This window comes from Lissotriton vulgaris, chromosome 1_1 (assembly GCF_964263255.1).
Source record: "Lissotriton vulgaris chromosome 1_1, aLisVul1.2, whole genome shotgun sequence".
Classification (NCBI taxonomy): domain Eukaryota; kingdom Metazoa; phylum Chordata; class Amphibia; order Caudata; family Salamandridae; genus Lissotriton; species Lissotriton vulgaris.
Window position 1 is genome coordinate 1,136,627,166 of NC_141685.1, and position 13,030 is coordinate 1,136,640,195.

A 13,030-nucleotide genomic window follows, 5' to 3' on the forward strand; every position below is an offset into this window, starting at 1 on the left:
TGTAGTGTAGTTCCTATATTCCCAATAGGCTCTGCGGATTGGAATAATATAAACAGCAGTGTAGACGTAGGACTGAGGTCGACTAGGTCTCTACTGACTAGATTAGACTTAATTTGTTTCGCCAGCTTGGTCAGAGGTCACTAGAAACTTTCTCGAATGTTCAGGAAAGAGTTAACTCTCCGGATTAGACAAGAAGGGATTAGCTTCTGACAACCGTACAAACATGACAACTTTGCTCCCTCAGAATAGAGTGTATCTCTAGAGTCGTGTGAAAACAATAGGCAGCTATTTCACTCGGTCAATCGTGCATACTTAGTTTCACCAGAGTGCAGAGAAATAGAGAGACAGGCGTTTTCAATAAAAAGATGTTAATTTATTGAGCAGTCTTCTTTCTCATGCAAGAGAAATGAATTGCCACAATTGCAATACTAATTATGAAGTAAAGTGCGTACAGTAAAAGTAGTATTACGAAATAATACTGTAAAAGCATAGATATGGTTTCTTAGCCATATGATACTTTAAAATAGATAAAATATATATACATACATAAAACCATTGACGTACTCAACTGGTGCTTCTAACTACGCCTACCCCGATGTACCTGACCTAAGCCTAACACTTGGGAAGGAGTAAGTAAGTAGCAGTTTAAGTTAAGTTGGTTAAGATTGTTTTTGCCAAGGATCTGATTCAAGAATTCTCTTTAAGGGTTTAGTCCGCTCCGTACCTTAGTAATAGAATGTGGGAGGTCTGGTATCTTTCTTCAGGACTCGATCTCCCAGCAACCCGCAAGGGTGACTCAGGAACACCAGAGCTGGATTTTCTCGGCGTGAGAAAAAGTAGCTTCTCCAGCGCGTCAAAGGGGAGGGGCGGCTTCCGTGGGCTCTCGCATCAGCTGGGCTCTCGGGCAAGTAGATAGCCGCTCTGCTCCAAACCACTGTGTGTTTGCTTAAGGCAACTGTTGGTATTTTATACCTGAAAGGTGCTGGGTTTGACGTAAGGTTGGACATAAGACGTCACTAAGAACTAACAGTTCTTGCTGGACTCTAGGAGTTCTTGTTCAAATCAAAACAAAAGCAGGGGGGGGAATTTCCCGGGCTGCTGGAGGCTTGGTTTGTTTAAAGAACGCGTTGTGCTTTCTAGGAGTCGATGGGAGTAGCCGTGCTGTGCTTTGGACTGCATGGGCTATTACTGAATATGGATATGATTCTTATGCCTTTTGTAAGGATATTATTGATTATAACCGCACAAGGGCATGAATCGGGAATATCGAATTAGGGTCCTAGATAGAAATGCAACACCCACGCGTCTCGCAGCTCTTGATGACGTCACGCGCTGAGGTATGGATTGCTTGGGGTGGCCAGGGGTGCCAGCAGAACCTCTTCCGCTGCCATGCCTGTTTGGGGAGGAGTTAGATGGACAGCCATGGGAGAAGTGCCAGCCTTTCTACCATGTGAGGGTACGAGGACAGAACGGATCCGTTATCAGCACACGCTCAGGACGAAAAACAGTTCGTTCCTCAGCACGCAGGGGGTTAAATGATAACATTTGGTTGCACATCCATATGGAATAATGTTTTCAGAAGTTGTCTGTTTGGCGACAGCTCTGCTAGAGTAGAATAAACAATAACAGACAGACTAGAACTTCGGCATAGAGACTATGGGTGAAGATTATTATAAACTCTCCCAACCTTTTGTTTCGCCAGAGGAACGTTTTGCTAGCACTAGGGAGGTCGCCCCATGCTAGACATCCAGCCGAGCTGAATCCTGTTATCGTCCTGATAAGGACGGTGGCCTGCTTTACTCCAAAGATGGGTTTCCAGATGACACATACCCTCATGTAATTGGGAGAGAGGCCACTCTGTGGCATTCTGGCAGATCTGTACACTCTGCATATTTGATAGAAAGTGATATGTAGTAGTATAGATGCAATTATATCTATTCATATAATCAATATAACCGCACAGTGGGTGAACAGTTTTTTTTTTAACCATTTTCGTAATGCTGATGACTGTTTTGTTTTCCATTATTCATTATTGCATCACATGTATTTTACACCAGAATATTACTGCCTCAATAAATGTTTGAAAAGCCAATTTGAGTATTAGTTGTGTTTCCCTTTGGGCATGCCTAAGTTTTTAACAAAGGGTAGAATCTGTTTCCACAATTTCCTTGGGGAGTCTGCGTTGTCATGTTCTGAGGTTGCACATACCATCCATTACCTTGTGGGGTTTAGAAGTTCAGATGGTGCATTGTGAGTTGGCCAGGACGATGGTCAACATACCCTAATGGAGTGCATAGACTTAGTCCTGCACAGTTTTGACGTTTATGTTGTCCAAACGCACCGTCTTACAGAAATAATATAAGCCGTATGACGTTCCAGTGCCAGAGCTTTTCTTTAATGGTTGAACTGGCCTTGTGCAAATTTTAGAGGGCACTGCCCTTGCCATTTATGTTATTTATTTATTTTTAGAGTTTTCTATAGCGCGAACTTGAACCGATTAGGTTATCAGAGCGCTTTACATAGCACCAGTTCCGTTACATGTTATCACAGCAGTTTACATAGAATCAGTTACGTTGCACATTTCAGGATCTTGAACCGATTAGGTTATCAGAGCGCTTTACATAAGACAGCATTCGATGTCCAGTGCCCTCCTCCGCCATGTAGCGGGGGACCACTTCCAGCCCTCCGAAATCGTCGAGCTGTCGGGACTAGGCTCCTGGAATTTCAGCTGCCCCTTTACAAGGCACTTTACATAAAATCAGTTACGTTACACATTTCAGGAACACCTTTCTTTTTGCTCTAGTGGATAGGGTTATCTCTTCACACGGGGGAAGGGGTACACCTGGCTATATTCCAACAGTTCCACCGGCGATTAGTCGTAAAAGCTATGATTCTAACACAGGGAGGGGATACACATGGATACAATCTAAAAATCAAATAGTATACTAGTCATTAGAGTTATCTTCTATCTTGACAGGAGGGATGTGACTGGAAACACTCTAGGGGTAATATAGGGGTGGTAGAGAGTACAAAGGACCGCTGCAAACACTACACGAGTACCAGCATAGAGGAGGGGTGGGTGGGATGCAAAGGTCTGGAGGGAAGGAAGGGCTAGAGTCCAGCGAGAACTGTCCAAGAAAAAAACAGCAGCATTCACCGCATAGAGGAAGGGTGGGTAGGATGCAGGGTATGGAGGGAGGGACTAGTCCAACGAAAAAGTCCTCCAGAGTCCACCAGGGCACTATCCTCTGCGTTCGTGTTCCCGTAGCCTGCGTCGGGAGCTGTAATTATGGTCATACAATTCTCCAAAGCGTCTTATAGGAGTGCCCCTAATCAAAATAAGGTGCCCTGTCCGGCCTGATGCCTGTTTGTAAAGGTGCACTCTGGTGCTACATGAAATCGAGCTCATCATGTGTGGTCTCGGCCATCTTGGAAGCAGGCAGACCTTGTGTCATCTGCCTTTGAGCCTCCGGTGTCCCCCCTTGCAGTGCTATGTCAATCCTCAGTGTGATCACCGGAGCGGGCTCCCTGTATGCTCCGTGCTGTGCGTGACCTCCGCTTCAATCAATATTCAGCCCAAGAGTGCCTTTGTTGCAATGTCAGCCACCGCCCGCCATCTTAAAGTCAGGCACTGTGTGGGGGCAATACTCCGGTGCCCCGGTCCGCCCCGCAACTGCCCTCCAAGTCTGGCTCACCGCTGCAGCTGGTGTGCGCTCCGTTCCAGCACCCGACGGGCGCTGGAATTTGCTGGGATTTGTGGATCATTCCTTTGTTGTATACATACACATCTTAAGGTGCTGCTATGTATGCTTTTTTATTACCCATGTTTATATGTCAATAGAACAGTCGAGATTAAAACTAAGCTCTCCTGCTATTTTGGTACCAGCTGCAGGAATTACCATCTTTCGCGTGGTGTTCCCCCAGATTTTTGCCCTGACTGTTTTGCTCAGTGTTGATCTCTGTGTATGTTTCCCCTGCTAATCAGTGAGGAAGTACTTGTCCTCTTCCTTTAACACGCTGAAATGAGTATTTACCTGATTGGCATGTTTAACTTTGATTTAAGTCCCTAGTATATGGTACCCAGGACCTAAAGTTAAATGCCACCAGCGAACTGCAGCACCTATTGTGCCATCCGCTACAGTGGCAGTGCAAACATGGCTTCAGGCTATCAGTGTACCCTGTTTCCAGCAGTGTAAAAACTGCACTGTGACTTGTCAAAGGAAACCCTTTTGACGCATCAAAACCTCCTTTTTAATTAATAAGTCAACCCTATGTATGTCTTACACCCCCCCCCCCCTCAGGGCCGGGTATATTGTATTTAAAAGTAGAACATGTGCTGACACTGAATCGCACCCAAAAGCTTTTTTTTGTAGAAAACCACAGTACATATAAAAAAACCTAACTATACTATACTATAAAAAAAACTAACGCCACGTCTCTAAAATTGCATTAGCCTGAAAAATATTGAAAAAAGTATTTGTAAAAGTATCCAATTCAATGGTGAGGTTGGATTCTTAATGCATATTAAGGAAAAAATACTTTTAGAAAGTTAATTTTTCTTTGCCTTCAGTTCCTGCAGGCTAGATTTGCATTTGCTCTTCCAATTCTGCCAGCAAGGAATTGGCATTTGAACAGGTGTGGAAAAAGGTATAAAGTGCTTCCCGGAAGCAAACAGTTGGCTGACCAGAATGGTCAGAGATTACTTCTCCTAAACATGATACTGTGCAGGGTGGGCCTGTGAGCATTAGTAACATTTGTGTCAAATACTTCTTGACAGGTCTGCTGGGTTTACATATAATACTTTTGGGTGCAATTGAAAAGAGGGTGCAATTGAAAAGAAGGGAAACAGGGTGCCAGAACTTTTTCTTTGCAGAGAACCCTACTTTTGCTCTGTCAGACTTCTGTATCTTGGTATTACGTATAACCGTGAGAGTGCACTTGAAAGGAATGGAAACAGGATGCCAAAACATTATTCTTTTTATCCACTGTCCGGTTGCTGGAAAACCCTACTTTTGTTTCACAAGACTTTTGTTTCTGGGTTTATTGTGGGTACAGGGACTGCCCCAAACTGGATTGTAGTGTTAGATGTGGGGGGACACTAGGATTACCGTAGCCCTCGGAGCCCAAGTTTAATGTGGCTAACGGCTCCCACCATCTTAAACATACCCACAGTAGGTAAGGTTGGTACTAGGAACTTTGATCTCATTGGTTAGGGTGTGCCTAGGAGTCATTCCGACTCGCCAGATTGTGCCAGTCATAAACATGCCATCTCAAGGCACCCACTCTTCTGGAACTGAGTAAGATCAAAAGATGGCTGAACCTGCTGTCTGCAACCAGAGAAGAGCCCTGGACCTGCTCCCTCTTGTATCCAGGACAAGGAAATTTACTCTAAGGCAGGCTTCTCCAGCAAGTAGCTCATGGGCTACTGATAGCTCTCCTGCTACCAGTAAGTGGCTCTGCTAAATTTGAAGCTTTTCCTTGGTTAAATCAATGTTTTCATACCAAAATTGTAAAGTGTGTCTTCAATATTAAAATGTATATATTTTCAGAACTCGTAATCTGATGTTTGGAGAAAAATGGTTGAGTTTCCAAAATATATTTAAAGATGTGGCATTGGGGGAAACATTACTAATATTACCTTCTTGATGGGGACATTGCAGCTATTGTGTATTACTTGTATAGATGCAGTCCGCATTGACAACGTCGTTTTACTTTACTACAAGCACTCCTGCAAGATGTACTGATGTTTGTTGCTAGTAATCTTGCATATGATGGCCAATAATGTGATCTTGTCTGATGTTTTCACTATTACAACATTAAATCTGGAATATTTTCATTGAAAAGAAGTAGCTCTTCTCACAGAAATGGGTGGACACCCCTGTTCAAATCGTTATAGGGCTGACTCCTGTTAAAGGTACAGGAATACAAGAAGCAATAATAGGTATTTTTCCACAACTGGCCAGTGGGAACTGAACCTGGGCTCTGCTATTTGGCTTTTGCCTGGCAAATCTGTGAGTTTTTAAGTGCCTCTGTTGAGGTCCTGGTGGACTTAAGAAGTGTAATCCTGTGATGGATTTGGTCTTAAAACCTAAAGTCAGAAGGTAAAATCTTTAAGTAGTGTGAACCTGGTTAGTGTGTACGAGCAACACTCCATCGCAGTGAGCACCAAATTGCTCCTTGGTCCCAGTCTACTGTGACCATTTACTACTATTGTGTGTGTGTGTGTGCGTGTTTTTATATGTAATAACACTGGTGGTAATAGTTCCAGTGAAGTTATGGGTAGGTCAGAGTTTCAAAAGAGACGGTAGTCTTGCTTAATAACTTTGGTGCTATTCAATACGAAATGTTTAAAAATAATTAGAACATTGGAATGTTGGAAGCTCCATTGAAAACAATGGAGTGCTCGGGGCTTATAATGGCTGGTATAAGTCCGGAGCTTCAACATTCCAATCTTTCTTTGTTCACAGCTCTGGCTGTGAACAGAGGCTTCAGGGAGCCTGAGGGGATTTCAATTTTGATAGGATTCTTTTCTCTTTGATGCAGAAAAAAACCTCTAAACTGAACTACACAAGATTTGTGACAAAGGTAGAACTTTTCTCACAAATTGTGTTTTTGTTAGTTTAGTGTAAATCTGTTCAGTAGTTTTCAAGAAGCTTGATTTGGGCAGGAAGCGGCTAAAGTTGTGAGAGATCTGATTAGCTAATTTGGGGATCATGGGAATTTGCAACTCCAAGGAGGATTCACAAATCCATAAAAAAATTATAATAAAGGCGCCCCATTGAATTACAAAGTATTCGCTCCTTTCATTAATTGTAGATTCACAAATCCGCCACGTTCTAATTGGCTAGCTCTTACAGACAATGTTCTGTTTCAGCTGCTAATACCAGGGCACGGTGCACTTGAGCACTGTGTTGAGAAACATAAAAAATAAAAAGGGCATAAGGGGGCATGGTGAACCTATCCTGACCCACGTGGGAGAAAGGGTACCCAAAGTATTAAAATAAAAAGTAAAATTATTTTTGTCACTGGATTCGCCTGGAATCTAGGGGGTGTTTAGTGTGAGGCCACTGAGAGATCGGATAAAGCTATTCTCAATTGTTATCAGCTGAGATGTATTGCCAAAACCCAGGACCTCAAAGTAGGATTTGGGAATCTGCGATAGAAATTGGAGGAGGAGAAAACTATTTAGAGTACAAACTTTACCCGCTAATGATAACCTCAGGGATTGCAGAGACGCTTGTGGGTTAGTAGTTTGACAGTGCTCTTATGTGTCCGTGTACAGCAGGTCTAGCACACCTTCTTTCTTTTGTCTTTTAGCATGTCGAGCACTTGTGGATGAGTTGGAGTGGGAAATCGAGCAGGTGGACCCTAAGAAGACTATTCAGATGGGTTCATTTAGGATAAACCCTGATGGCAGTCAATCAGTATCTGAGGTAGAGTAATTTCCCCTGTGTGTCGGGAGCTTTTCCATCATGTAACGTTATGAAGTGAGACACTGGTGCCAGCTTCCTCAAAGATCTCAAATTGTTTCAAATCAAGTGAGTTGAAGCAGCGCTCAGTGGCTAAGTTAGAAGATGATCTGCACAAAAGATGATTTTGAGGAATGCTTGCAATAAGTCTAACCACTGTCAATTGCTAAGGGTAGCGTTCCAACCTACCATTCCTGTGCCCACTATGCCACCTCAGTTTGGACTTGGCTATATGCAAATCATCCCTAATCCTGCTTCTAAAGGAACAATCCAGCCCAAACTGCTAGACTAGGTCCTCCCTGAACCAGAACACCATCATCTAAAGACAAGTTTTGCCCTGAGAGGGGCTCGTCAGTTGGACACAGCTTGGCTCCAGTGGCACAGAGAGCAAGAGACGCATGCCTGGGCAAACACCTGGCCACTGAGACTGTTACATAAAACACACAAAAGATGGTAGGAGGAATGCTTGTGATAAGTCTAACCACTAGCAGTCACTCTGGGTAGCATTCCAACCTTTTGTTCTTTTGGCCACTATGCCACGTCAGTTGGCTGTAGCCATATGCCAATCAGTTTTGACTGTCCTCTAGTTGGAACGGTCTAACCCGAATTGCTAGGCCGTTCCTCTTTCCGGAACCAGGCAAAACTGGTCGGGGTTGCTTGTGGTTCCTTCTGGAGGGGGTTCTTGCACAGCATTTTGGAACGGACTGTTCCAGTGAGGAGCAGGGTCTGTACTGATTTGCATAAGGTGGGCATTTGTTTAGAGTGGCATGGTGGGTGAAAAACAATGGAATGTGACCAAATCAATTGCCAGTGGCTGAGATTAATGCAAGCATTCCATTCTTCACCTTGTGGTTGGAAATTATAAGGTGGGGGGACAGTATTTCAAGAGTGCGATACCACAATGCCTAATTATAACCAGCCCACAGTTCCTGCACTGGTGTAACGAGATAGGTCCCCCCCTCAGCCACCACACGGTCCTCCTGTGTGGCGCTAGCCCTGCTGCCGCCACTCGCTGTCCCCCGGTTCGTACCGGGTGTCCCCCGCACTGCCTCTGCACTGTTGATCATTTTGCTGTTGATCGTTTTTGCTCCTACTGTTGACTTGTGGCTATCTTGTGTGCTGTTTACTTCTTTTGTCCCCTGTGTGCCAGTTTCTCTGTGCCCTATTCCCTTCTGTACCACCCGCCCCACTCTCTCTCCCCTGCCGCTGCATTCCGCCCCCCTGGTTCCCCATTCGCCGCCCCGCTCCCACCTCCCAGCTGCTCCTCCCTCCCTCTGACTCTCATATGGAAGCCGCGCAGCGGGTGCGCCATAGGCAAGTCCGTCTGCACCTGGACCGCGCCCAGCACCAGGACCCCTGGACCCCGCACCCCCCGCAACGCCTGACTGCTCTACAACGCCAGCATCCTCCACGCACTCAACATCGGACGAAACCACCTCTGCTACCGGGCCACCCCGAAGTGCACCCAAGGGCCCTTCGCCTGCCGGAACTGCAGATTCACCAGCATCCAGCCCACCAACCACCAACCAGAGAACCCAACCACCTCCGCTGCATTCTCCTCACACCCGCTCCGCTCGCAAACACGCCATCGAACTCTTGGACCTCCTAGACTCTACCGCCCCCGATGTCTCCTTCCTAACGGAGACCTGGCTGAACGCCACCTCTGCACCAGACATCGCCATAGCCATCCGACAGGGCTACAAGATCTCCCTCAGAGACGGCACCAACAGAGTGGGAAGGGGAATAGCCATCATCCACAAGGACACCCTCAGAGTCTCGACCACCACCGACGACCCCCTCACCACCGCTGAGCACATGCACTTCCAGTTCCACACCAACGCCAACACCACCCTCAGAGGAACACTCGTCTACAGACCACCACGACCACCGCTCAGCGACACCATCGCCTACCTCGTCAGCACCCAAGCCCTTGCCTCCACGGACAAGATCCTCCTTGGGGACTTGAACTTCCACCTCGAGAACAACAACGACGCCAACTCCACTGCCCTGATCGCCAACCTTGGACTCAAACAGCTCGTTACGACACCCATCCACGCCGCTGGACACATGCTGGACCCTATCTTCTCCACAAGCCCCCACGTCTCCTTCAACCACACCACCGAACCCCACTGGACCGACCACAGATGCATCCACTTCACCTTCAGGAAACCCACCACACACAACCACACCCAACAGCTGCCACACCGCTGCTGGGGCAAGGCCACCAAGGACCAACTGACTACCACCCTCGCCCTGAAACCACCCGCCGACCCCACCGACCCAGACACCGCCACGACCAACCTCAAACAGTGGATCAACGACTGCGCCAACACCCTCCCCCATCTCAAGACCTCCACAACCAACCACACCAACAAGAAAGCCGCCTCGTTCGCCGAAGACCTTAGGATCTCCAAACGCACCTGTCGGAAGCTGGAGAAGAAATGGTTCCATGACCGAACACCAGACAGCCACACAGCCCACAAGAACGCCACCCGCAGACACCACCAACTCATTAGGACCGCCAAGAGGACCGCCTTCAAGGACCGCTTAGACAACAACCCACACAACACCAAAGAGCTCTTCGGCATTGTGAAAGAACTCTCCAACCCCAGCTCCAACACCAACGACATCCCACCTTCACAAGACCTGTGCAACTCCCTGGCCACCTTCTTCCACCGCAAGGTCGCCGACATCCACAACAGCTTCAACTCCTACACCCCTGCACCCACCACCGAGTCGTCCACCACCCCTGCGACCACCACCCGCACCAGTCGCCTGGTCAAACATCAGCGACGAAGACACCATCAACACCATGAACTCCATCCACTCCGGATCCCCATCTGACCCCTGCCCTCACCACGTCTTCAACAAAGCCAGCACAACCATCGCGCCCCACCTCCGGAAAACAATCAATAGTTCCTTCGAGACAGCAACCTTCCCGGAAAGCTGGAAGCACGCCGAGATCCGCGCCCTTCTGAAGAAGCCCAAGGCAAACCCTAAGGACCTCAAGAACTTTCGGCCCATCTCCCTGCTCCCATTCCCGGCAAAAGTGACAGGGAAGATTGTCAACAAACAGCTAACCCGCTACCTCGAAGACAACAACATCCTGGACCCCTCCCAATCTGGTTTCCGCAGCAACCACAGCACCGAGACCGCCCTCATCGCCGCCACTGACGACATCAGGATCCAAATGGACCAAGGAGAAACAGCCGCCCTCATCCTCCTGGACCTATCAGCAGCCTTTGACTCAGTCTGCCACCGCACCCTATCAGCTCGCCTCCATGACTTCGGAATCCAAGAGAAGGCCCGGGCCTGGACCACTTCCTTCCTCTCCGGCAGAACCCAGAGCGGCCACCCCCCGCCCCCTCTGCATCGAAAACCACCGAGATCATCTGCGGCGTCCCACAGGGATCCTCCCTCAGCCCAACGCTGTTCAATATCTACCTGGCACCGCTCGCCCACGTCGCACGACAACATAACCTCAACAACATCTCCTACGCTGACAACACCGAGCTGATTATATCCCTCACCGAAGACCCCCACACCGACAAAGCCAAACTCCACAGAGGAATGAAGGCCGTAGCCGACTGGATGAAGGACAGCAGACTGAAGCTGAGCTCAGACAAGACGGAGGTCCTCCTTCTCGGACCCACCCCATCAGCCTGGGACGACTCTTGGTGGCCCACATCGCTAGGCACAGCCCCAGAACCCACAGACTACGCACGTAACCTGGGGGTCATCCTCGACTCCACCCTCTCCATGACCAGGCAAGTCAATGCCATCTCAGCGTCCTGCTTCAACACCCTCCGAATGCTCCGCAGGATCTTCAAATGGATCCCTCCCGACACGAGAAAAACCGTCACCCAGGCCCTCATTACCAGCAGACTCGACTACGGGAACGCCCTCTACTCTGAACAACAACCAAGCTCCTGAGACGACTACAACGAATCCAGAACTCCTCGGCACGACTAATCCTCGACGTCCCCCGACGCAGCCACATCACACCCCACCTGAGAGGCCTGCACTGGCTCCCCGTCAACAAGAGGATCACCTTCAAGCTCCTCATCCACGCACACAAAGCTCTACACAACACCGGACCTACATACCTCAACAACCGTCTCCGCTTCCACACCCCTACCCGAAGCCTCCGCTCAGCCAAGTTCGCCCTCGCCACGGTTCCTCTTATCCGGAAAACCACCGCCGGCGGCAGATCCTTCTCCTACCTCGCTGCCAAGACCTGGAACGCTCTCCCTACCAACCTACGACAGACTCAGGACCTGCTGGCCTTCAGAAGACTTCTCAAGACCTGGCTCTTCGATCAGTAGCGACCTGTCTCTTCGATCAGCAACAGGCCCCCCCCCGCGCCTTGAGACCCTCACGGGTATGTAGCGCGTTTTAGAAATGCAATGATTGATTGATTGATTGTTATTGAATCTTTATTTCGGCCAATTGCGCCAATAAAAGATCGTGAAACAAAACCAGTTTAAAATATCCATCACGCATCAGATAAGATGGAAAGAACCATTGTGCAAAAGCCGCAGTTCAAGTAACAGTGAAAAAGGTATTTGAATTGCAAAGTTTTATAAAACAAAGAGGAATAAATAAACCCATCAGTAAATCAATATAATTCATCTCGTTACAAATCACATCTGAAATTAATCTGGTCATACATGTCCGAAAAGGTTTCTTAACTGCATTGAGCTTTAAAAAATTGTGTCAGGATCATAGGTTAATCGTCAATCCTTTAAAATCACTTTAAAAGCACAGGTGCGCCACAGAGCTTGTGCCTTAACCTCCAGGATTTGTGCAAATATTTGGCTACAGCACACCCATGTAAATCAGTTTTGTCTGTTAAAATCTTACGGGCATTCACAAAGTTCCTCTCTCCCAACTTACTTTCTGCACACAGACCAACCAGGATTTCCTGATACCCGTACACTGGGCAAAAAAACATAAACTGCCCTACTGGAGGAAGCACAAGTTGGACATTTTTGGGATGTCTGTGACTGAGCGCTCCAACTGCTTCTCAATCTGTTTACAGGAAGAATACCATATCAAAATTTCAGATATAAACCTATTGCCTCCAATGGCTCAATATTGTCAAGAAATTCTTCAAAAAGCAGTGAGAATTCTTCACCAAAATGGTGCCTACTAAATGTGTGGGAAGCTACCGACCTTAATACCAAAGAGAGAACCTGGGTGACACTGGATTTGGTAATTGCGAAGTGCAATATTGCGAAGTTGTGGGGAGCACCCGAAGCGCCACACGATTGGATGAAGGACCTTGATGGGTGTATGGTAGCGAAGAAGACAGTGTGTGAGAGCAGTGGTTTGTCCCAGGAAATGGGAACAGAGCTGAGGGAAATGGAACAGCTATCGAGTGAGCCCATGTATGAACCCACCAGAGGGACTGCATAGGAGGATGTATAGATGAGGAATCGTTCCCCGGTCGTTTCGCTGAGTGCAATAAATCACTTGTAATATGACAGCAATTTGGTGTTTACATTTAGAACTATATTCTTCCTGATCTAGGAAATGAAAAAAGTTTTTTTTGTCCGACT

General features: G+C 47.5%; 1 protein-coding gene across 1 annotated transcript in view; it reads left to right on the plus strand.

Moving 5' to 3' along the window:
* Positions 1–13,030, plus strand: part of CNPY2 (canopy FGF signaling regulator 2) — a 98,500-nt gene that overhangs the window by 46,221 nt on the left and 39,249 nt on the right. The window contains exon 3 of the mRNA XM_086963818.1: positions 7,318–7,433. Coding sequence (XP_086819944.1) covers positions 7,318–7,433 — 116 coding nt within the window. The remainder of the gene's footprint in view (positions 1–7,317; positions 7,434–13,030) is intronic.